This window comes from Melopsittacus undulatus, chromosome 13, assembly GCF_012275295.1.
Source record: "Melopsittacus undulatus isolate bMelUnd1 chromosome 13, bMelUnd1.mat.Z, whole genome shotgun sequence".
Taxonomy (NCBI): domain Eukaryota; kingdom Metazoa; phylum Chordata; class Aves; order Psittaciformes; family Psittaculidae; genus Melopsittacus; species Melopsittacus undulatus.
This window is the reverse complement of record NC_047539.1, coordinates 2,340,288-2,367,179: the sequence shown is the minus strand read 5'-3', so window position 1 is coordinate 2,367,179 and position 26,892 is coordinate 2,340,288. Positions and strand designations below refer to the sequence as shown.

Genomic DNA, 26,892 nt, shown 5'->3' with positions numbered 1-26,892 from the left:
CTGGGGGCTGCTCTGCAGTTCTTGATATGGGCTCTTACTGCAAGTTAATGTGTGTTTCTGAGACAGGACAGATTATTTTGCTTCATAAACAGCAGTGTAAACTGAGCCATCACAGGATACTGGACTTCATGATGAGTTAAAAAGAAGGACACATGCTCCCAAAAAGCAATTCTACTCTTGTACATCCACAGAACAGTTCTGCCACTTGCAAAATGCTGCAGCAATGTGCATTTGTGTGGGCTTTGTCAAAATAAGTTAGATATGAATGTAAGTACAACATTCAGGGAGTCAAATCATAACACAGAAGATGCAGCAGACGGGCATGGACTAGAATCACACAATGCAAGCACAGTAAACTCCATCCTGCCCCTCCAGTGCTGCCCAGGCTCCATCAGCTCTTTCTGGCAAAACCCCCAGGGGTCTGACAGTGGCAGCAGCACATTTACCTCTAAAGGAAGTTTGCAGTATTGCCTATCCTGACAATATAACCTGAGCAGGGATGAATACTTATTTACCTCATGTACTGACAATTCTCCCTTGGAACCTGTCTGTTGTGTTCATCTCCTAAAGAATAAATCTACCTTCTGCCACTGTGCTATGTGCTTTACAGTAAATAAACCTGAGAAAACATAGAGAATGGTTTTTGACTTGGTAAATCATGTGAAAGTCAAGCCTGAAGCTGTGCCTGGATTTAACATCCAGCTAAACCTTTCACACAGGTCAAAGGAGGGAGGAGAAGCTGGGATGAACTCCCAGGGTTGAGAGTATCTTCCCTTTTGGTGCTTTAGGTGCAGAGCTGAGAGTTTCATGCTCACTGTCGCTGCCCTGGTGCTAGTAACTCCTTCTTGGGACCAACTGTCAGATCCACTGGTTTTCCTTCACACCAGCCTATGTCTTAAGTGGTTGTGACCAGGGGACTAGTGACTTTGGGTCCCTGGGATGCACACAGACCCCTGTAGGAATACCCACATCAGCATCACAGCTGCAGATGCCATCCTCAGCCCAAAGGGAACAGGCAGAGAGTGCAAGAGGAATCTGTCTTCTGGGCTTCAGCATACTTGGCACAGAAACAGGGGATAGCCACAGCAATAGTATTCTACTGTTATATATATATGTATTACAGAAAGCATCCCATTGCTCAGACTGTAAAGCTTTGGTGCCCTGTTACAGACTAATTTTCAATATTATGCCCAGAAATGAGCAAAATACAAAGAAATGTACTTGTGGAAAGAGGATTTGCTGATTACAGTATTTCTGGAGGGAAAGATTTCTAGCCTAGGCTGCCAGTTTCTGCATGTCCAGTTTGAGTGGGATATGGTCCGAGATCTTTCGTCTCCCAGAAGCACAGCTCCATAAATCACAATACTAGCTTTTATTTAGTATGTTTTTGCTTTGCAAATGCAATGTGAAGCTCCAGCACATACTCAGAAACTAAACTGCAAATGTAAATATTGTGGCTGCTTGAAAACAAAGCTCTGCAAGCAAAAGAGGTCACTGACCACTAACATTCTGTGAGCAGACCTTGCTGCTTCTTTTCCTTCAGTGAGAGTAGGACAGAAACTGAAACAGCAAAAACATATTTTTGCATCTTTGCCAATTTACGCCTTCTTTGGAATGAAATGTGTATCTAGGCTGACAGCTTATGTACCACAGACTCCACTTAAGATAGACGTGGGTCGTCTGGATAATTGGATAACAAGGAAGAAAGCTGGTTTCCCAATCAAGTCAACTAGCTGGATGACTGGAGTTATCATTTAGGTCACAAGGAAAGTAGATTTTTGGGGGGTCATTTTCCATACCTGGTTCTTCTCCCATCCAGTGTCCGACAGCCCTTGGCAACTAGTCAGAGGTGGAAAAGACCAATCAGGCCATCCAATTCCCTTTCCTTGCAAATGCCAGATTATTCCTTATGTTTTTAGCATCCTCCAGTTTGATTTTTCCTCTGTGACCAATCTTTGGGTCATTTCTGCCCCTGCCCATAGTCAGATCCACTGAACCAGTGAGGCATTGCCCACCCTGCTTTGTAATGCAACATAGCAGGTAAGAAACAAAGACACTGCAAATTTCTACTCATCAAAGTGGTCTGTGTACCATGGGCATGTGTTTCCTCGACACTACTACAGCATATCAGCCCTGATTACTATATAAATTCTATGTGTCAGCTATGTCCTAACAGTTAAGGCATTAAAAGAATCTATTTATCTCTTGCCATTAAGAGCATGTCAGGACCAGTTGAGCACTTGATAAAGTCTCACTGTCCACTCTATTGCCCATTTAGTCTTTGTCCACACAGTGGACCCAAGCACTGCACGTACATGTACCTTCACATTCAGAGTCAGAAATTTTCACTAATTCATGTCTGAATAAGACTTTGCAAGTTCCATTAAATCTCTGCAAAATGTATTTAAGGACTGAAGGCAAGGAGCTGAAACAGGAGTTAAAACATGCATAACATAAAGGCATGCATAAGTTAAAATAAGTCATTTTAGGGTTATTAGAGGGAGGTTTATAACTTATAATTTCCTGAATTTTGAGTTCAATGCAGAAATATAAACAGTCTTTGGAACCAGTACCAGTATATAAATCAGCTACCAACAAGCAGCTGTACAGTCCAATGTTCTGCTGAACTCTTTGCTATCATTTAATTGAGGTGAGCAGGCAGCAGAGAATCCAAGGAAGGAAACTGCTTTTCCAAGGTAATTCAGTTCAGGTTTGTTCAGACGTAAATGGTCTGGGGTGAAGTGAAAACTACCCTGCTTGTTATGGGCCAACAGAGACACCTCTTCCTTGAAGCAAGGGTAATGCACCTCCAAACTTATCTTTCCCCATTTATTAAGCAGCAGACAGATGCTAGCACTTTGTGGTGTGCGCAGGCTGACAAATGGCTGCCTGGCAGCCTGCCGCGAGTGCAGCCACGCATGCTGCAGTGAGCAGTCGACTCCCCAGGCAAGTGCATCTTCCCAGGTATCATCTGAGCAGGAGAGAACTTTTTATGGCCATCTGGTAAGGAGAGCTCAAGAGCTGTTAGGGGATGGAAGTGGAAAGGGCATGGGAGTTCACAGCCTTATCAGTAGGTTTTCTCTGCTGCACTGAGTCACCACATGCCCAAATCCTGAGAATAAAGTGTGTTAGTGGTAGAGAGAATTCCACAGCAGGCAGGAAAACACAGAGCGTAATGACAGCGAGAGAAGGGTGGTGGGATGGGGTGAGATGGGTCAGTGCTCATGTTACTCAGTATTGCTGCTTACGTTTCCTGCTTTGAGATGGCACCTATCTTACACTCATTATGAAGATTTATGTGTCTGGAAGAAAAGCACGGAGAAATCTCTTTGGATGAATGTTAGCTCAGGGATAGCATCTCTATAAACAGTTGCTTTCTGTCTTTACACCTGCAGTACTCTGAGCCTAATCTTATGCCAAAGAAGTTGGCACCCAGCTAGCAGCTAGGTTTGGTGAAAATGGAAAGAAAATATAAACCTCTGTCTCTCACAAAGTCCTCAGTTTACGATATAATACAGTGTCAAGTCTCTAGGGCAGCCAGTCCCCTTCACTTGGCACATCTAGATGGTTTCAGCCTTCAGAGAAGGTATTCCCCTCACCTTTCAGTGAATTTACACAGCCTGAGGGGAGCTGACCCATTGTCGGAAGTGGATACCATCCCAAAGTTCACTCTGATCACAGTATGGGTCAATAAGTGATGAAATAGGTGCCTTTGTGTATTTTCACAGCCTGTTTTTCCACCTTCACAGCCTTTTGCAGGCGTAAGCTGATTAAACTTCACACCAGCAATGTGAGGTGTCTATCCTCATTGCAGTGACTGGAGCACTGGAGTCATGGACATGCTAAGTACCTCTTCCAAGGCAACAAGTTGGTGAGAATTTGCACCAGATCTGTAATTGAGACCCATATTTAGTGTTCAACCAACTCTTTCTGTTAATACCACATCTTAAACGATCCCTTGGCTCCATCTTTTTCAAGATGGAAATCAGAGGAAAGACAGTTTGAAAGGTGACAAGTTGGACTATGAAGGGTGCGTCTGCACCACTCAGCAGCTTGATTATTGCTATCTGTACCTACATACAAGGGCATAAATTCTGCTTCTTTGCAGCCTCCTCCTCCTTCAGACTGTGGGAGGTAGCAGCAGTTTGGTGGCCTATGTGCTCAATAGTGACCTACCCACAAAGCAGGGGGATGAGCCATGGTGGGAGAGTCCCAGGGCCTTCTCCAGGAGCAGGGATTGCTCAGAGCAGCACAAAGCCCCCAGCAATACCTCAGGGCAACAGCAAAAGGAAGAGACAGCTTCTGCTCTACACATCCTGTACTGTCCATAGGCTGGCATTCACATAGGTTTCTGTCAGAGCTTGTCCTCCTTTCCCTTCCCAGGCAAGCTGCCAGAAGAGTGACAAGCAGGCTGGCAGCTGATGTTAGAAGCCACCATTACTATTAACTGCTGGTCACAACACAAATGGTGTTTGGATCAAAGATGGGCCTGGTCCTTTTAGTAGAGGGTGTTATTTAAAACAAGTTAAAATTAATGGAGACAATAAAACCACAATAACTGCTCTTTAGCATTTCTGAGCACCTCCTACCATTGGGCCCCTTCTGAGCAGCATAATCTCTGACGTGCCATTCCATTTACTTAAACAGATGATATAATTTATCAATATAATGGACACTGATGAAGATGGATTAATTTGGATTTACAGAACCAGTGCTTTGCAGTGGCTCTATTCAGGACACAAAATGAGGATGTGGATTATGACATTGTTTGCAGCAGGGTGTGTAAGGGCAGTAATCTGGACAGAAACTCAGATGCTTCTGAGTTGGCAGGGGAGGAAGGAGATCCTTTGTCACAGCTACACGTTAAGGAAGCTTCAAGCACCAGTATCTTTCTTCAAGTTACTTTAGGCTTCTCAGAGTGTGCTCTACCACTACTTTGTTTCTATAAACGACTTCTCTCACACTGAGATAGATACCCAGAGAACTGATTAATCAGAGAGGTAAAAGAGAAAAGGAAAAGCAAAACTTAAAAAAATCAAAAATCACCATTGGGTGAGATGTACGTGATCTCTGATCACACCTCTTCTTTGTACCTGTTCCTGATCCCACTATGTCCCTGCTGGGAGATTCGCACATCGCATCGGCCAGGCGCTCCCGAAGGCCCTCTTCAGTGTGCTCCATGGAAGACATGTGACGGAGACCGAAGTTCTCAGGCCAGCTCCCGCACACCTCCAGCAAGGTCACGCTCCGGTCAAAGGCACCTTCAACAAACAAACAGGAGATGTTTTGGAGACCCTGGGACTAAACTACTTCCATACATACTATTTACTGCACTGGGAAGACAGAAGCTCTTGTGTTTTGAGCTCCTGAAAAGCTGATTTTAGCATGTTAGTTAAAATGTTGGTGTTAACAGCACAGCAGGAGTGAGCAGAGACCTAAATGCTTTGACCAAGCAGTTGTAAGCAAAAAGTAAAATTGAAAATACAGACCCAATTCTGGTCTAACACTAGCGAGAGTCAGGAAATGAGCATAATGACACTGATGTGAATGACATGTAATGTTAAGAAACTGTGTATGTGTTATTAAGTACATGCTAGACCACTAGAAGTGATTCTTAAAGTTGATCTGTCTTTCATTGGGCTGCTGGCAAGTACCCTTCTTCCCCCTTCTCATCTTGGACAATGGAATCAACCAAATCTATGCTTGTTCTTTGCTAATGGGCACAAATTTCAGCTAAAATCCCTTTCTTGCTCTTGCACAGAGAAGCAGAACAGTGTTTAGACTGGTGAGAAAGGAGGGCTTGCTTTCTGCCTTGTGTTTGAAGCATGTCTGCTGAAGGAAGAAAGCGAGCCCTTCCTTCAGTCTGGGCTATCTGTGGATTTTCTCTGTTCCTGGACTGTGAAATTTTAGGTCAACCATGGGCAAGCAGAGACCCTTTCATCAGCAGTGCTCTACTGAAGATACCAGTTATTGTGACGGAGAGCACGTACCTACAAAAGATGCTTAAAATAATCCCTTAACTTGCACTTGTTACCTCATTCACAACAGGGTATGATGTTCTGCTGAATGCAAAGATTAGATTCTGAATTCAAGATCACTTCAAAGTACAAATTAAAATCATTCTACTTTATTATACAGCAAGTCTTCTGCAAAGGCTTACTTAAATCATTCCCACTTGGAACAAGATTATAGTTATGCTTTGTTGCTTCAAGCACATACCATTTACTCAACTATTAGGTAACTGAATATGCAGCATTTATTGTGCCTGGTTTCTGCCAGCCTACCGAGGGGAAAAAATGCAAATGCCAATGTTTCTCAAAGTTAAAAGTACATGAAACACGTCCTTGTTATCAGGCCTTTGGTTTTCCCCTTTGATCAGCCGTCAGAAACTATCTACACTTGTAGTCTGTGACTGTACAGCTTCACAGCACACTCCCTGCCACTGACAGGTGGTAATAGAAAGGGTGAGAGACCAAGCCCCGCGGCAGGCGTCCCTTCCTCTGATAACGTCCAAAGTACCGGGTGATAACCGTTAGTAAACACTCGGGCAGCCGGTTAATCCATACATCAGCAAAGAGGGGCAGATAATTTTGAACTCTAATGGCATGGACAAAAGCACCAGGGCTGGCATTCAGGGATTTATATGGGCTGCAATGGTGACTTCTGGCTCCTGAATTTCATCAGCGCGCACAACTTTGATTTATCTCTTTGCCTGGCTGCAGAGTAGATTCCTGGCACTAGAAAACCATCAACACTAAAATGGACCTCTACAAAATGGGACCATGGCTCTTATGTGATACATGCACTTGAACTCTGGATGAATCCCAGTTTAAACTGAGAGGAGGAATAACCAAATATTTCAACTTTTAATGGGTCTTTGGATTTATAAGGTTACTCCAGTCTACTAATTTGTTTTAAAGCAAGGGTTCTTGAAGCTTGTTTGAGAAAATACAGTGAGGAGGCAAAGTAATTTTGCTGATGTTTAAGTCTCTGCAACATTTCCATATTGTCAGCTATGCTAACTGCAGGAGGAAAAGCAAAATTTGGCCTTTTTTGTCAAGTTCATCCTTCCGTGGTTTCATGCAACCCTGAGACCCCCACTCTGCACATACCTCCAAGACCCCATCAACTTCAACTGGTTTTGATGGGGTTGTTTATATACCCAGAGAGCTACTGGGGACGGGGGGCTTTTAAACCTGCATCCCAAAAGCCTGGGGTGGCAATGGGAGCTCCCACAGGTTTGCAGGGTTGTGCCAAAGATGAGAAATCTCCCCTTTACTAGTGCCTGTCTTTATTCCGAAAGTGAGAAATGGGAGCATTTCTGCTCCTATAAGCAGACATATGAATAATAAGGCAAATGGCTTTTGAAGCTCTGCCAAGATGCCTGCATATGTGTACAGGGAGAAACTTCATACAGCGCCAGTCTCTGGCTCCTGAGATACTTGAGAGAGAGCAAAGGAGACAAGTGCAGTGTTACCTCTGCAATCAGGGCCAAGAGCTGCCAAAACTCAGCAGCAACGTGTGAGGTTGCAAGTGTTAATGCAAATGCAGGTTAGAGGGATTAACTGCACAGAAGGTCTTCTGGTAAAAAAGTGTGAGGCTCCCTTTTCACTCCTCCATGACAGGAGCTCATATTTGGCCATAACATTCCCATCCAGGCATCCAGCTATGCTTCATCAGCCACCACAGTACTCTGTCATCTGCTCTGTGTTGCATTGGAATCTACAAATTCCTTCTCACTTCAAGGTATACATTGATAAAATGGGTTCCTCATGAGGCTGAACATGCAGATGTGCAACTGAGGTTACTTGGGGCTTGGAGCAGAAAATGGGACCTTGCTTGAACAGGCAGGTCTTTTCCTACCATAAAGCCCTGACTCTTTCCCTCTCTGATGTAAAACAAAATTGTCTCAGGAAAAGCAAGACCATCTACCATGGACCTTCCTGTTCTTCTTGCCTCTGTATCAGCAGACAGCACACACACAAAGTAAAACACTTGTTTTCATGGTAGAATTAAGTCTTGGGTATTTTTACACCTTGGAAAATTCTTTTGTGAAGTGTATGGAATGGCAGATGGGTTGATTGCTCCCCAGGAGCCTTTGGGTACTTTGCCCTATGGATACTGTTCCCAACAGCACATGAGCTAATGGCATTAAATTTACACTGATAGCAGCTAACTGTATCTTTGCTATTTATTAAATTGTAATCTCTCTTTCTGGCTGCCTTGCTCTCCCCTTTTCAATCCCAGTATCTCAGTTGATAACGTATCAAATTCTCCATCATTGACCAGAGAGAAGTTTACAAACAAACCTCAGTGTCCTGCTCTGAAAATCACCCAAACCTACAGCCAAAGTGTGACTACAGAAGCAGTGTGGCTGAGAAAGCTCCTGCTGATGCAAGGGATTACTGAAGGGTTGAGAGAAGGCAGGCTTTGCCCCGTGCCTTTACTGACAAACTGCTGAAATCCTACTGACAGCCACCAATATCAGACCCTGACGTGTGAAGCCTTTCTCCTGGCCCCCAGCTTTGGTGGTGGAACAGGTTCCACCTAAAAGGAGCAATTCATTTAGAAACAACTCAAGAAAGAAACAAATTAGGTATTATTTTAGTCAAGCAATTACTAGTGAAATCTTGGTGAAACCTCATTAAATCACTGGGAAAAAAATCCCATTGACTTAAAATTGTGTCAATATTTCATCCTATCGCGTGGCGCTTTCAAGCTAGCAGAACATTTACTTCTCCCCTTATTCACAGAGGATGAAACCAGGTGGAAATTAAGACCATTAGCCTCTTTTGTATGATACCCAAGCACTGACCCAGCCCCATGATAAGTAAAAATCAAGCCCAAATTAAACTAAATGGAACAGGCAGAAACTTTGGCTCAAGCAACACGGTTGAAAGTGCTTTGTTTTGCAATTGCAGCGTGTTTAGCTTTACACTGCCCCGAACACTCCAAGCTAATTCTGCTCCACACGCAGGATTTTCCTGTTAAAACATTAATTTTTTCCTGATACTGATCTCCCCCTTCTGTCCTTCCACTGACATTTGCCTCCCAACGATCATTGCCCTTTACTCACACCACTGCTGATGGAGCAGAATCAGGCCCCCCCCGTCTTTCTGCTTAATGTTTCTCGCATTTTATTAACGGCAAAGGCTTCTGTTATTACTCATACCAAATTACCTTGCTTAGAAGCCCAGGATTTGTCTTTTGCATTGCAATTGTTTCAAGGCTTTGAATATGCACGGAAAATAAATTCTACAGAAGGAAAAAACCCAACAAAACAAACAAAAAACCCCCAAAAACCTTGGAAACATCCTTTCATTTCGCAGCCCTACCAAGACTGAGAGACCCAGAGAAGCTCATTTTCCTCTCTGAAAACTGTAGTAGTAAAAAGTATTTTTACAAAACGTTTTAATGCTTCTAGTGTGTTATTTTTTTAAGCCAAAATAGCCAAGCTAAATCTTTCACCATCGCCCTTTAATTTGAAAGCCAGGGGAAATTTTTTTCATTAAACCTCTGGATGGCTTTGTTTCAAATATGAAATCAAGTAGCTCCATTTCCTGTCTTCTAAGGAACAGTAAATCAAAATGAGTGCGTTCTCCAAAAATACAGTAATGGTTCTATTAAAGAGCTTGACAGTTTTGAGCCTCACCTTGCATATTGCAACATACGTGTGAGCAAAAGTAACAGAGTAAATAGGGGAGGAAATGATCTCCCAATTTTAACTGATAAAAGATGCATCCTTCTCATGAAAGGGATGGGGGTTTGACCCCCAGAGACAAGCAGATCCTGGGACATGACCAAGATTGCCTTGGAGAGAGAGGAGGGGCCGCCCATCACCAAGCCTCTGCCTTTTCTGGCCTGTGCAGAAGCAGGAGTAGACTTTGAAGGGAGTCCCAACCCACTCGGCACCGGACGCACCGGTAACCACAGTGTGAGCATGACAGAGCTGCCCAGAAAAGCCTCAGGAGCGAGAACCCCAAGGGCGTGTGAGGAACCAGCACATGGAAATTCCTTGCCCAGAGTAGTGAGTCAAACTGTAACATACCCCGTTTAAACATTAAAGGTTGAACTTTCCTACACGGTTTGCCAATTCACTTTCATGCCATAACTTTGTTACTCCAGGGGGAATGCTGCAAAGCAGCAGCTCTCAGTACTGGAACGGGGATCTGTGCGAATGCCTCATTTAAGTGTGGAGGAAGCTGCATCTCCCCAACCTGCCCCATATCTGACTTTTGAACACGTGCCTGTGCTCAGTGGCACGTGCTGCTGATCCCTTCCCGGGCACGCCTTACATGCTGCCATCCTTCCCTGTCTCCCATGGCACGTGCATGCCAGCTTACGTGTGACCGGCTTTGCAACAGCTCACCTCCACGGCGTGGCTGTTAAATTAAGGTGTGAGTGTTAATGACTACCTTTGGAATTGATAGCAGGAGCCACAGCCTTTGCAAGTAACTGTATTTCCCTGTCATCTTCCCTCCCACGGAGCTTCTTTTCTTCCAGAATCGCTCACAGTTCTGTTATAAACAGGACATTACTCATCAGCTCTGTATCCTGTGAGTGCATTTAATTAATGGAGACTTCAGTCAGGGTACCCAGTCCCACAGGCAGCGAACACTTTCAAATCCCTTTGAACTTCTGGCTGAGTGAGGCCAAGAGGTTCCTGCATCCCTCAGCACGCTGCAGACTTGTAAACAAGAACACTGTTTATTCCTCTGTCATTACTTCTAAATGAGTTTTAAGCAAACACGCAGCTGCCGGGAGGAACAAGAGGCAGCAGGGTGGCCCCGTAGCCCCCATGCCCGGCGGCTCTGCAGGGGTGAAGGCGAGGGGTTGGGTAGGAGGTTGCCTATGTCCAATTGCCCAGCTCAGGAGAGTGGCAATGCAATGGATGGTGCCATTCAGGGTCACAGAGCTGCCACGGTGTGAGCTTGGCAGGTCCTTCAGGACCACCTCGCCCTCCTCCTCACCACCCTGACAAATGCTGTCTTCTCTGGTCCTGCACAAGGGGTTAACCAGCGGCTCAGGAGAAGCATTTCAGATGATTAGGAACATAGCCAGCGATCACAGCCGTCCTGAAGGCTTTCAAATGTGAGCGAGGCTGCAATTTTCAGAGCTGGAGCAGTGAGATATTCTTATAAATACATAAATCTTTTCAAGGAAAAACAAATATAGAGGAAAGAATGTAAACATTATTGTAAAATGCATAATAAAATGTCTGTTGTTTGTTAATTTTGCTCCTTATTACCCAGTCTATCTGTACCACTGATGCTGAAACATTTGCCTTTCTCTTTTTTTTAAACTCCCTTATTCATTTAAAAATAGTTTCCTGCATGTTATATGAATAAGCAAAACCTAAGGTCCTAAATCCAGGAGAACTTTGAAGTACGAAACCCATGGTCTATGGGAACTATGTTTTCATTAATCAAAGTAGATGTTTCTAAAGCCATCAGATTTATCATGACTGGATTTCATATGTGAAACCCAATATACACACAGACATACACTGCTTGTCCTTTTGGATTAGTTCTGACCTTTTACTCTCCTTTCTGAAGGATCTGCCTTTCCTCAGAGCAAGGCTGCCCTGTTTTACCACTGCATCAGCCAAAGGAGCCTTGACAAAGTACGTTTTCAACTCTCTGCTTTCTGTGTCTGAGTACGAGTCTGGGTTAAGGTCAAAACATAAATGATTAAGTATATTTATTAAACTCTGCCTTTGCCTTGAATGCTCCCTGCAACTGTCATATGCCATCCGCTTGTAGTTTCACACCAGCCCGCTGGTAATACACCTGGCCACCAAACGAGGGACCCGAGTGTCATTGCACCATCAATGCCTAGCCCCAAGCTGGCAAAACCTGAACCAATCCCCCCAGAGCCCCCTGAGCATCACCGAGGGCTCCTGCAGCTCTGGCAGAGCTCCTGGCTTCCCCAGAGGCATGGAGGTTAGCAAAAGGACATGGGAGAGAGACGGGACGGTTTAAAAACTAGAGGCAGGATGTTACATCCATCCAAAGCAGGACTTAAAAAGATAAAATGCAAAAAAATGTGTGTTTGGTGTCATTGGGGAAATTTATGCTGCGGTTTCGCAGTACCAGAAGCACAGGACTCTGTCATCTTGCTTTAAAGAGTAACACAGGGGTCAGGGGCAAGCACAGGCTCTGCTGTGGGCAGAGGCGGCTGCTGCTGCATCCTGCAGGCACTGATGGAAGAGGAGAGACTCGTGTAGCATAAGGGACACAGGACATGGAAAAATGAGTGCATTTCTTACAACACTGGATGCAATATATTTAGTGGTCTAAAAGCAAAAAGATATGGAAACTACAGTATAATTGGATGCTATTATGGTTTAAAAAAATACCCCTTTGTAATAAAATTAATTTCTAAGGAAAAAAATGTTTCCCCCCTTTGAATAGCAAGATTCTTGCATATTTTAACTCTTTACAGCTTTACAGAATGAGAACGCCTGGAAAAAGTCAGGAATGCTACAATCAGCCCCAAGCCCCCTTGGAGATTAACGTTTCTTTACATTTAATCCTGACAGAGAGTGTCCTGAAGGACAGAGAGTTCTGCACCAGTCAGGGTAGCTGAGGCGGCTGCGCCTTACCACGTACAGCTCCGCAGAGCAGAAAAGCTTCACCTGATGTTCTTTCAACCTCCAGGTCTGGAAATTTCATTAAAAAAGGATTCACAGAAGATCTTCAGCACTTCTCAGTTTGTGCAAGGTTGGAAATGTTTTCTTGTGGTATTCACATACTTATAATTCCCAGTCCTGGTTAAAATTAGAAAATCCAGTAACTTTTTTTCTCCTAGTAACGTTTCCCACTCTGAAGATCTACGACTTAGTTAAGCTTACAAGAAGATGATTATTGAGATTTTCAACGATGCCTAGGAAATTTAAACACACAAGGAATTCCATTAAATCTCAGTGGAGGCTTTTTTAGACGAGTCTTTGTTTTACTTCTCATCTGAATAAAAGCCTCAATTTTATGATGCTGAAGCCTTTGTATTGGTTTCACTGGGAAAAGCTGCGTAAGACACATCTGGTATTTTTGTGACACTACCTAATGGTCCTTATTTGGTTATTTGTTTATATACCAAGTCATTTCTGAACTCTTTGGAAGAGGTCTGCAGGCATACCCTGCCTCAGCAAGCTCACTTGGTGAGGTACAAATGTGCCAATTCCACTGGAGGGACTTGAGTAATATATTACTTCCCTTAAGAAAACAGCAAGATTTATCTTGTGTATTATCAATCTTGTGGCATGTGCAAATGCACATATATACGTACAAAGGACATATAATGGATTATAGAAGGCTCATATTTACCCACAAGTAAGGAAAGATCTGACAACTCATCGGGGTTTTCTGGATAACTAAGATCTTATGTTACACTTTGAGACACAAGCGTGGATTTGTCATATTGCTTGAGAATTAGTGGTAACTGTGTGAGCCAAGGAATTTAATTCTGATTGTTTCATTTGAATTAAAAAAATCTTAGTGTTGAAAAAACATTGGAACTGTGCTATATACTAATATATCACTCAAATTGTAATAAGAGACTCCGTCTTGTGTAATAGAGTGAAATGCTTGGAAAGGCCAAGTTCATAGAATCATAGAATGGTTAGGCTTGGAAAGGACCTTAAGGTAATCTAGTTCCAACCCCCAGATCATGGGTACAGTTTCTCCACAGCTGAATGGCAAGGGGATCCTGTATTTTAAACACACTGAAAAGGAGGGGTGAAGGTTTCCTCATCACAGACCTGCCTGGATGGAGCTGCACAGGAGGGATGGACACAGCTCTTACTCTTGTCTGAGCATCCTTAATGCCCTCCCACTCAGAAGACAGGGTCTATCAGAGACAGAGCCTGCTGCTGGGCTTTAGGTAACTTCTTCATTATAAATAATACACACACAATGTTCACAACAAGGGGAAATAAAGGAGCAGCTTCTGATTGGCCAGGAGAAAGGTTGCAGAAGAGAATCTGCAGGAACACGGCTGAGCAGCCCTTGAAGCTCTGCAAATGTGAAACTTGGTTTATATCACTAGCAACCAGTTAAGAATGAAACTGAAATATTTTCTGCATTATAATAGCAAATGTTCCTCTGGTCTCATATCACCTTTTCCAGATGAAACATTTCACAACCCAGCTGATGTATAAACAGAAACCAAAATATTTTCCTAAGGTGCATCACTAACCCCGCTCTGGGCCTCCAACTTGTAATTTATTTGTATTACCTCACTATGAGATAATGTACTCAACGGTTCCAAGCTACTGTCTAATAACTACTTGTATATAGGATGAATAAAACTCACTTGCAAATACTAGGCACTCACTGGGGGTTTGGGAAGAGCTTGCAGGGTGATTTCTACTTCCCTGCCTGTCACTGCCCAGCACATACATGGCAATGCCCTGGCTCCTGCCCTCGCCTGCCTGCCTCATGCCCCTGCCCACTGCTGCCCAGCTCAACGTTGCCTGCAACATTCATTAAGAATGAGGCATTCATGGTTTGCAACAGCTTCATAGAAATGAGCATAACTGAGTCATTTATAGCAGGGGGTTTCATGTCAGCAATGTAACTCCTTGCCATACACTTATGTTGTAAACTGGCTTTTCCTTAGGGAGTAACAGCAGAGTGATGATGACCTTCTAATACTTTCTGTAGCAAATGTGTGTTAGCATTTAATTTATTAGAGGTTATATCTAATGCTACGTGCACAGCCTGCTCTAATCACAACTTCCCTACAGGTATTGTAATATACTTCACAAACAGCACAAGATGTATTCAGCTATTAAACCAGAGTGATTGAGACGATCGTGTTCGGGCAGTTGAGCGGCTGCCGTAAGGATACAGAACTATTAACATCAGGAATGGGTCTGGAAACTTAGCTGAGACAAAACAAGTTATGAAGATTGCTACACCAGAGAAGCGCCAGAACACCAAGGTTTAAGTAACTCACCCAAGGGGAAGTCTGTGCCAGAGCTGCCCAGAAAGAAACCTTCTGCCAGGACAAGCCAGTGCAATGCCACATCTTCCCAGAAGGTACAAAACCACAGATGGGACCCCCAGAGCCACTGAGCCCTGCCCTGGCCAGGCAGCAGGTCCTGGATACCTTTCTATCATCTCTGGGCATCTTGGAAATTGCTCTCTAGATCCCTCCAAGAACGCCAGGAAAATGTTTCTTTAAAGACTACAGAGAAATATGAAATTTTATGTTTAGAAAATAATAAAAATTCAAAAAACCTTAAACTTGTTTCCTTGTAAGACTTCCAAGTCTGGGAAGATAAATTCTTTTGGCCCGATTCTGAATTCATTAAAGGCACGTGCCAAGTTGCACGAGCTAGTTATCTAAGCTCCAGCATGGACTGGACCTACAAAGCACTGAAATCCCTGGTCCCAAGCCAGCTTAAGCATATACTTAATTTCAAGCATGCAAACAGCCACAGTGACTTCAGTGGTAGTATATATATGCTGTAAGTTAAGTGTGCGCTTAAGTGTGCTGCTGGAGCGGGGCCAGAGCACTTGGTGACTTGCTGTACCAAGTTCTGATCTCCTACCAAAGGAGGATTTCACTCTACCCAGACAGGCTTTGGAAGGGCCAGGCAGGACCCAGCTGGTCAGGAGCCAGCAGACCCGTCCTTGCTGTCTGAAGTTTTCCTCTGCATACGTTAAGGAGGTTTTGCCCTTGTCACTTATGTTATCCATCAGACATCTGGTGGCTGGATAAGGCAGAGCGACATTGCAAGGTGAGATGATGGAGTGAAAAAATTATTGCAACTGGCATGTCCTAGCCTAAAGCTTTCGGTCATTTAACTCATCTCACTCTCATCCTTGGCAAAGACTGTACTCAAAGGGCAGGAGATCTACCCTTCTGCATGCCTCATATTTGCACTTGGCAATCTGAAGTAACAATTTCAAATGCAAACTGGAGTTAGGAAAAGACGGTTCCCTGTTCATGGCTAAAAGCAAAGCCTGATTCAGCCAGTGAGCTCTGCACACATTTTCCAGCAGCCTCTAAATACACTTCATAGCTTAAGCACCCCAGCAAACAGAGGACCCTTCCCACCCAGACATGGAGCTGCCCATTATGCACAGCCCTGCCAGGCAGGGGAGAAAAGCTCATCTCTCCCCAGAGACCCTAGCATCTAATACCAGGTACTGTGACCTTCTGGGCTCCAATGCCTAAGTCCTCCTGTGAAACTACCTTTAGTCCATATGAATAGTTTGATGATTATAACAGTGCTGCTTGCCAAAGCAAGATAGATTCTGAGAGCTGCACACTACCATTCTTGTGGACAATAAATATTCCACTTAAATCTTAGCTTGTACATATATTTGAAAGGATAAACCTACTACTAATAACCACGAATCAAAAGAGAAGATTCCAATTTTTATGCCAGAAAGCTAACAAAAATCTTCAGCGTGTTATAAACAAGTATCCATCATTAGAATCTAAGTTCAGCATGTAAAAATCCAAAGATGGAGTTTATGGTCCTGAATGGCTGAGAAATGACAAGTGTGTTTGGTTGAAAAGGAATTTAGCACAAAGTACTTCTGTACAAGGACCAAAATCCATCTTAAAAAAAAGAAAATCACTGCTGACAGTTTTACAGTAGAATTAAGCCGCTTTGAACTGTCAGAAGTGGGGGCTAATCATAAGTTTCTGGGGTATTTAATATGGAAATCTAATTATTAGGGAGAATCCTATAACTCAGGTAGCAGCTGATCCTACACCTTTTCCAGCCTAAAATGATGAGTGAAACTACAGATGTTTCACAGAGGGGATCACTTTCCAACAGTCTTGCTTTTGTCAGCAGAGTAATGATCTGCAAACTCATTGGAGCAACCACTGTTCCAACCCTGTGTCTCAATGATCTTCCCACCACCACAAAGCCATCTACAAGCACACTTGGCACAAGGTGTCAGGAGGGAAAACTTGCTTTAAAACCAAAGAGAAGCAAATCCAAAGAGGTGAGTGAGTGAGTGCCAGGTACTGACTGATGAAGATGTGAGAGGGATGCAGCAGGTCTGATGATGTGGCTGTGTAAATACAAGTGGAAGTATTTCTTACAGTGGGCAAGCTCAAAGGTGGAAGCTGTCCAAGGGGAATCTCTCAAAAGCCCTGGACAGCAGCAAAAAATGTCACAAGAAACTTGCCAAATGTCTTAGTGCTCTGCTGAAAGATCAAGGTGAAAGGAGCCTCTGCGCTGGAAGCCTTGGGACAGAGACAGAATTCCCTGGAACAGAGCACCTAATGGCGCAAACATCCACCCATCATCTCAGTTGTGAACCGAGGAAATAACAATAATTTTACAGAGAGAGAAGCAAAAAAGAAAGGGAGGAGAAATGAAGTAAAATCTTTTGCCAGTCCCAGGTACACTGACCCTATCTGCAGATTAGGTCAAGGAAAGAGACTATCAAGTGCGAAGTGAGACGAAGTACAGGAAATACTTCCAAGTAGAGCAAGTGACCAGACTGGGAATGTGTAACTTTTCCTATGCACACAAGTATTACCTTTGACACATTAAAAGGTCAACAGAGGCACAAGCAGTTTCATATATGGAGAATAGATTCAAAAGATATGTTAGGGCATGTTCAAAGCACCGAGGGAAACAGCGGTGCAGCTCTGGTGTCTATCAAGCCATGTTTATTGATGTTCTTGCTAGCTGAGGCAAGGTTTGGGAACATGGATCATAACACCATTTTTATACCCTATAAAAGTACACTGTGAAGTGATGAGAAATGGGGATTGTTGAGTTGTGCCAGGCAAGTCCATTATAAAGAAGGAACGTACTTTTTCGTGAGGCTTTTTACAACGCAGAGAGCAATTCTTTTCCTCCTGTGAAAAAAATTGGGACCCCTCCAAAGCATATGTTTCACAAATCTCCAAAAAGTGGAAAACAAGATTCCAAGTGTAGGAGGTGCAGTGTGAGAACAGAAGTTCAGGACAGGCTTCCTGTATGTCCCGCACTGGGGACAGACAGGGCAGGGACCAGTCCAGGACCTCTGCTAGCACACTTGCAGTCTGTGCTCCCTCCCCAAGCCATTTGCCTCATAACTGATCTTAGGACAGGATCTGAGACTGCACTGGCAGCTGGTTATCCTCCCTGCAATTACAGCAGATTTTGTTTAATTGCATTCAAAACAGGAGGCAAAAATAGAGATGTTTAAGACCACCAGCATTTTCTGCTTAACGGAGCAGAGAACTGCCTTCCCATTGCAAGGGAGAGAATTAGCATCTTAACACCTTGTTTCTCCAAGACATTTGACCTTTGTAGCTCTGCAAACTAAGGCACTGGCTAATTTTCATCTAGTTGGGACACTGTTTGGAAGGAGTGAGGAAGTGAGATCTGTTGGAGGTGTTGCGATGAAATAGTTAGACTGGAGAGTTGTACTGAGCTAAAGGCTCCTTTTCCCCAGCACCCCTGAAGCCCTACCAGGGCACAGCAGGTAGGTGACCCAGGGATGATAAAGTGCATAATTCAATCTTCTTCATACCAACTTTCAAAGCCAGTCCCAAATCCACCCCCCTATCAATCGTTAGTTTGTCAGCTGGGACAAGGGAATGTCCACCTTATGCCTTACGTTTCTCTAGACATGAGACAATACAGCTACTTAACTTCAGTTCTCCAGAAATAAATACATGGGAATGATCTGAGGTCTCAGTAGCAAGTTAGTGCATATTGCTGCTCACAAAAGACCCCCTGTAGCTAACAATATAGCTTTGGAACACCCTGAAAACCCAAACCAGATGAGTGCCATGCCCATCTACATCAAAAAGCTGCTGTTTTTCAAACCACCCTGTTGTTAGGTCAGAAAGCCTGCAAGGCCTGAGCTTCTGTGTGCTCCAGCATCAAAAGTTTTAGGCAGGTTTAGCAAACGTGGCCTAAGTGAAGACAAACAGCCAAAGCTGAACTGGAAACCTCCCTGTTCATAAAGAATGCAATTCACCTCCATGCTGAGAACAGGCACAAGGCCAATACACCATTTAAGACACATTTTCAGGGCTTAGTAAGACTTAAGTTGTGCACAGACCTGGGACAAGCCTTCCGCAGGAAAAGGGATTTTACCCATGAAAAACTAGCAAAAGTCCATAGTACAGATTTCTGCAGGACCTTTGACAGGATGACAGCTACAGAAACATAATAATCCAACAGACTTGTAACCACTGAGTCCACCTACCCCTCTCATATAAATAATAGGTCCAAGACAAAGGAAGTGGAAATTAGATGCTTGTGGTGAATTGCAGAGAGCCAAAGACCTTATACGATACCCAGTACTTACATCTACACTTAATTAGGACTGAAACTGCAGACATGAGACCTCAACATGTGGTATTCACATGTGGGCTCAAAAATACTGTCAAAGCTAGTTTTCTTATGGTTAAAATGCTGAGGATATGATACAGAGGGAAAGTCTGGAGATGCCTGATCGACAACCCCAGCTGTCTGTGTAATGACACACTGTGCTCTACCAAGTCAAACGCAGGGGCTGCTCCAGCGCCTGTTCGCGCAGATGCCAAGGTTTGCCCTTGCACCCGGTGCAAACCAGACGACTACAGAGAGGTCCCGAGACGTCTGTTGTATGCACAGATTGAGCAGTTAAACCTAAACAAGAAGAAATCTGAAATTCAGATGTTAGTGTCAAAACTAATAGGAAACAGGATGCGGCTCTAATGCAAAGACAGTGGTCCAAATTCTGGTCTCAGTTACGACCCAGCGAGTCCAATATGAGCCCAGGGAAAATGCATTCTGTTGCACATTAATGAAGAATTTTGTCTCGTAGGCTTAAAAATAAACTTGCAACTTTTTTTGACCCTATGTAAAATCCCAGCATTGTTTTCTCCAGTAACAGGCACTGGACAGAACTGCTTGTTATCCTGATATTACTTGACTTCAGAGATGCCTACAAGAGTGTTGGGATCTACTGGTGAAATACCACCAAAACCAACAGGAGTTCTGCCAAGGCATTCAGTGAAGGCAGGGTTTCACCTCAAACCTTTAAAGGAATATGATGAAAACACAAAGAAAGGCTTTCCTACAGACTTTAAACAGATTTTAAAGAAGGTACCTAACTTAGAACATGGATGTGATCTTCACGTTGTGTATAAAGAAGTCATCATGACTCCCATTTCTACAACACTGTAGTGAGCTGGACAAGGTCTCCGCGAACAAAACCAGAGACATCTGCAAATCGGACTAAAAATCTTTCTTTTTTTCTTCTTTTTTTCTTTTTTTTTTTAAACAAAATGATTAAAAGTTGAAGAAACACTTCCATATGGAAGAATCTTACCCCAACAGGTCACCACAAAGACACTTCAAACACAATAAAACAGGAAGTGCTAAAAAAAGCATAGCAGCTCACAAAAACCCCCACAACCTTTTCCACAGAAAAAATATATGTCACCCTGTGTAGAAAACCCATTTGGCAGTGTAATGTGTCTTTAATCTCCTCAATTTGCTTATTATAGTAAAGGGTTAGAGGAATTTTCAAGCAGTGGCCAAAAATACTACAATGATATCCTCCCCTCAAAAAGTAAACTTACTTGAAGTGAATGAACTTCTTAAACTCAAGTATTTCAAAGCTGAAAGTAAGCCCACCAAAAAGAATGTTCCTGTCCAGGAAGGATGGTTTAACTGCTCAAACCCAGGACCAGCAATCAGCCGTCCATGTGGGACTGTGCCAGGCACCCACTCTGCTCCCTTGGCAGCCATGCAGTGCTCATGGTGGTGAGCAGCAAACACCCAGCTGAGCTTTTTATGTGCCTGTTACTGGACTTTAGAAGGGCAAATGCACTTTGAGGCACCGTGGAAATAAAATACCCTGGTATTCCTCAACCCTAATCCTAATGGCTGTGCACACGGGGCTGGGAGTGGAGCACTCCGGAGCATGGGCACTGCTGGCATCAGAGCTAAATCTGGGATTATCTGACTCAGAAACAAATCAATGTTGAGCCTATTGATTTGCCCAATTGCTTATTCAGGTTTGAGAGACTTTAAAAAACAAGATAATAGTTACATGAGATGCATATAACCCAGAAATACCACCTCTGAAGGTGCATGTTCCTTTTGTGCCTACCCTAATACAAACAGGGCACAGGGCTATTTTAGTTAACAAGACTCCTGATCTTCTCTACTGACTCAAGTATTTGGTCATGTTAAACCTGGTAATTTATCAAAATGCTATGTCAATTTTCCAGGTTATCTACAATTAGAAAACTCTGCATGTGACCAACTTGCAACCGCCTATGGCATGGATGGGAACAGCACCGACTGGGGGGTAAGCCAGCAGCATCTCTCCTGGCTGCCAGCATTACAGAGATGCCTGGAGGAGGCCAACAAGGATAATCAGAGGAAAATTTAAGGAAATCAAGGCTGTCTGCTCTTGATATTTAATATCCATGAGTTAAAGACAGAAAGGTGCAAAAAGCTTAATAGTATTTGTGGCTGAAATTAAAACTTTAAAAGAAACTTATAGTGAACAGTAACGTATGCAATGACATCTGGGACTGTAATCAGCAAACTGCTTTCAAGAGCTGCCAAAGCAAACAGCCAAATAACAAATCCACTTTACAGATCATCAATCTGGTCATGCACTTGCCAAGGTAAATAGTACAAGGCTGAAGTTTGCTTTGCAAACCAGTGAGCCGGGAGTTTAGCAAGGCCTGCTTCCAGGACAGAAATGCTGGGGCAGGGTCCTCCTAGGGCTGGCATAGAGAAAAGCTCAACAATCCATATTCAACCAGTGACTTGGGGTGCATAGAAAGATGAAATACAACCAACATTAGGGATTAAACAAAAGAGACTCAGGTGATGTTCATTAGTCATTTCATGATGATGACTATTAACACTGGTACAACTCAAACACAAACCCTTAGATAAAGCAGAGTTTACTGTAACACTGCTTTGCAGATTGGGCAACATTTCATGGGAACTCCAAACCTAAGACTGAAAAAAATTAGTAGGAAATGAACCTTCTTTTATTTTCAAATGAGATAAAATCTGGCTCCAAGAACCATATTTTACATTTTAGGGAAGAGGATATAAAACATCAAACAGTGATTTTTTTTTCATTATGAATGCAAGAAAGATAATTTATGGCGGCTGCAAAACATTTATTTAAGAAGTAAAGCCTTTATGTTCTGTATACAATTTATAGGGTTGTAAAAGAAAGAAGCGAAACAACTGCAGCCATAACATGAACATTTATGAATAATAATTGTAAGTCCGTTTTGTTAAATACAACTTCTGCTTCAGGGTTCACTCTTCAGTTGATTGGGAAGTCCTCAAGTGCAACCTCAGATTTATTTAACATTACACTCTTGGCTAAATAGAAGAATGGGAGTTCAAGACAAAATTGCTTGGTGGTGTATGTCAAGGACTGAACAGAACAATGGCACGATGCGTATCCAGTATTTTTCAGCCAGGGAGAGACGGCATATTCCTGATGGAAACTGCCTCAGCTCTGTCTTCCAGTGCAAATATTGGATTTGCTGCAGTCAGGCGGGTGTGTTGCGACATGGAGAGGGCAGAGCCTCTGGCCAGGCCATACTGCATAAGGCTTCGCATTCCCTCACCTCGGCGCTAGACAGAAATGGACTCTTTCCCTTATTGCAACCAAAACCCCATTGCTTAAGTGCTGTGTTGATAAATATAAACCAAATGTGATGAAATTGGCCCAATATTTACTGCAAGAAAGGTGACTATTGCACACAGTATAAGCACAGCTGTAACGTGATGTGGACGCACAGGCTAGGGCTATGCATGCATGTGTGTGCAGGCACTTAAATGCATAGTTCCCCCCTTTTTTTTGCATTAGTCATTTATCCTGCAGAACAACATGCAGCACGAAAGTGTGCAGGTGATACATCTATTCATTGCTCAAGAACCTGTAACAGACTTGCCTCCAACCACATCCAGGCTCCATCCCCTAAAGCAGTCCCAGCAATGCACCCTGCGGTTTGATCAGTCACCTGCTTTTTAGTTACGGTAAGTGCCTCAAACAGTTACTCTAAGATTTTAGCTAATCAAACCATGATGAAGCATGGGAACAATTTAGAGCTGTAGTTGGAAATAAGTAAGTGGATCCCCCACAGGCACAAAATATTCTGATGACGAATCTTTCATGCTAATCAAGAGGTCCTGTATCTGTAATGAGTTGAGTCTCACGAACGTCCGTACAGTGGGGCCAAGTTCCCAGTGGGTATTTATGGCACAGCTTGCTTCGAAGGGCTCAGCCCTCCTCTCCAGATACGGTGTTTTCCTCTTTTTCTCTTGCAGACTGCTCTGCTGCAGACTCTGAAGAGCACGCTGCCTTCTGCACAAGCAAATGCTGCCCTTTCACACTGGCCACCATGATGCTGATCTAGGTCTGTTCAGTGACCACTGACCTGCCATCCACCTCCATCCCTTCCTTAGGCTCCAACTCTAACACGGACCCTCAGCTTCCCTCCCTGAGACGCTGGATTTTACTTGTGTGGATATTTTCTATTTTTGGGAAGTTTTCCCTTCTACTTCTGTTACACTGAAAAAAGTCAGCATCTGGTATCACAATACAAACAGATATGGCTAAACACTGAGCTTTCAGAGGCTTGGCAGGAGCCCCGATCCGCGCTGTGAGGAGCTGCCGGTGGCCAAATACACTGATAAAAAGGATGTGTAACTCCTCAACACTATCCATGATGGAAACAACTGCAGCTCTCACTGGAGGTCAGGACGCACACGAAAACAAGCCTACATGTGTAGCAGATTACAACAAACACATGGCCAAGATGGACTCGACAGATCAAATGTTGGAATCGTATGATGACACATGGAAAAGTGGAGTTTAGCAGGGAAAAAAGCAACCGAGAGCCCATATGTTCAATTAGCAAGATACAAAGCTTTTGTTGTATACCAAAAATAGCAAATAAAAGTCTGTTGTCAGTTTCGGATGTCCAGATGTGTTTCATTTCCAGCTTCACATCTGAACGTGTGGACCTGCCTGAAGATGAAAGAGAGGAAAGTGTGGCAATGGCTGAAGGGTATAATTACATCAAAACTCTTCCTTCCAAACAATGGGAGATTACGCTCCCCCGCACCTTACACAGCCCAGCCCGGGGCCGGCTGCTCAGCCTTCAGCCAGCTTTTACCTACTTCCCTGCTAAGGATGGCACCTTAGGGGAGATGTTACCTCATGAACATAATTCCTCCTCACGCTGACAGTCACAGGCTGCCTCTCCCATGGGCCATCAGCTCAGCTGCTCTGGAGGAAATGATATTCCCATGCGTGCCACAGGCCATGAGTGGAAATTCTCAGGGACCGATTAAGAAAAGGCTCTGTCCTGATGGTTCCTTTGAAATATCCTATCTTTTCAAAGAGTCATAAGAGGATGAGGGTTTGTACCTCCAGAGCAGACTCACAAAGGGCAGAAGTGAATGCCAAGTCACGAGAATAACAACAGCTACCTGGCCAGAGACTGTATAAAGAAAACACCACTCTATAACCAATAAACACAAGTTACTTAGGTAGCACTCAAGCAAAACCAGATGGTCTCATCTACTGCAGGTTTCCCCTTTCTTTTCTCATTCTCCCCCCCTCATTGTTTTTGAATTTAAATTATGCTCAAACAAGGAACGTTTGCCAATGATGTGACTTCCCAGACAAGGTTCAGGTGAGCTACCCTGCTTGACACACTGCCTAATCGAGGCAGGAGTTCATTCATCTAGGAGAGGTGGAACTGGGAACACCACTGACAGTGGTGCAGCATGTACCCTTAGCAGAGCACTTGGCTGAGACTTCTCCTGGTGGCCACCACCACCATCTCCAAGCCCACACCTCCCAAGCAGCAATGAATTTATCCTCCAGGCATGGCTGTGGGCAGTATTATTATCTTTCATTCACAACTGGAGAAACTGAAACACGCAGAGATTAAGTTACATGCCAAGGATCACCCAAGAAGCCTGTGGCTGAGCTGGGATTAGACCTTCAAGCTCCCCAGTCCTTGCCCAGCTCTTAACCACAACACCATCCTTCCTGAATGCTTTTATGTAGTTATATTTATCTTTATGTAGGGTCATCTTGGCTCCCATTATAAAGAGCACATATGGTTTCCAGTCCTCAAATTGCCTGGGTAAGGGTTAAATATTCAAATATAATGTTATTCCTGGCATTTATGGAAAAGTTTCTCAGTGCCGATTCCAAAATCCCATGGCTATTTAGGAGCTGCTGCTCTGTATCACTGATACTTATAAGCAGGCTTGTCACTTCCATGCCTGTGAATTGATAAAAATGAAGCACTTTCTCCAAAGAATTAAAATCAGGCTAAGGAATTTGGCTTCACATTTGCATTTGCTAATGTTGTAATATGAATTTAATGACCATTTAACTGGTATCAACAGAATTACAGGAAGAAGGAAAGCCAGTGAATGATGCTGCCATAACCTATGCACACCCAGCTTAATCCCACCAGCTCAAATTCCTTGTGTTACGATAAAGTGCCTTTATCATAAATTCTCAAATCATAAACTCCCTCCAGATTGCAGTGCACAGCTGTAGTACACGGAAGGTTAAATGACACTAACCACCACCAAACATAAACAAGCATCTCTTACCACCATCATCTCATTGGCATTGCTGCAAAAAATTATTACTAAAAGAAATCCCAATGGCAAAGCCACTCGCCCCAGTCTGTACTTAGGGGTCTATTCTGGGTATTGCCTCCACCTGGGTGTGTGGTTAAGCGCATTATTCCTGATTCAGCTAAACCACTCTGACTCACAGTCCCTTTGGTTGCCTCCAGACCATTCGAGTAACCACCCTGCAATCCCAAAAGAGGGGCAGTCAGCTCTCACCCACATGCAGGGGGTGCAATACACAGGTATGCTGGCCAAGGCATGATGGTGGCATAGGCAGTGGGTTTTACATTCTGGTGTGCATCTGAGCAACTTAATTCTTCTTGTGTTACCTATAGCACATTGCACTGCTGTGTGTAAAGACCAGAAAGAAGAAGAAAATGGAAGATTTACTATCACAGTCTATCTCCTAGGTTAGTAATGATTGATGGACTCTCTGTCTGTATTTGATTTTTGTTTGCACTCTGTGTAATGCATAAAGGAATAAGAGGAGTAATACATCTTGCTCCCAGAAAGTAGCAGACAAGCAAACCCACGCTGGGGTGTTATGGCCAGCACCGTGCACTGCAGACATGGGACTCACCCAGCATTGCCAAGGAACAGGAGCTCCCTGCATCGCCCAAGCAGCCACAGTAGAACTCTGAGACCCTGCTGCGTCTCCATCGAATACCAAACTGCAGCCCCAGGGAGGTTTTGTTACACGTCACCGTGTTTTTCAGCTCCTTTAGAAAGGATGTGCAATGGCATCTGCCTGCACTGTTTGGAGGGTACTGATAACCACACCACACATGAAGGGAAGCTCAGTGTTTCCACCTCAGCTAGACCATGTGCAGGTCTAAGATACCGTGTTGTCTCTGCAACTGTTCACTTCATTAGTTTTGAACAGATCAGCCACAAGATCCATCCAGCCAAAACAAGAGGAGAAAACACATTTGACAGACCAAAGGCAGTTGGATGAAAAACCTTCCTGCACTCATTAAATACTGGTTCAGACATTCACCAGGCACCATGCTTTTTAAGGATCTGTCTGTTTACTCCATCATTACTAATATTCAAGATACATTTAAAGTAAATAGGTTAAGAAAGCATTTGTTCTCGTTACTATGTAGTGCAGAATCCCAGTAGACTGAACTTCCTGGTAGAGTGAACTATTCTGAGATTCCTTGAAATCTCGACTTGTTCTCTTCTATTCCAGTGCTAACATCAGCACTTCTCTGGTGAAACCAAGCTGCTGTTGGGAACAAAAAAATCAGTGTGATTTACTTAATAACCTAGTAGCT

General features: G+C 43.6%; 1 protein-coding gene across 3 annotated transcripts in view; it reads right to left on the bottom strand.

Annotated features, from left to right (window-relative positions):
- The window catches only part of BCAS3 (BCAS3 microtubule associated cell migration factor), a 355,971-nt gene that overhangs the window by 18,304 nt on the left and 310,775 nt on the right, over positions 1-26,892 (bottom strand). For all 3 annotated transcript variants that reach the window (XM_034068741.1, XM_034068742.1, XM_034068743.1), the window contains one exon: positions 5,094-5,261. In XM_034068741.1, coding sequence (XP_033924632.1) covers positions 5,094-5,261 — 168 coding nt within the window. The remainder of the gene's footprint in view (positions 1-5,093; positions 5,262-26,892) is intronic.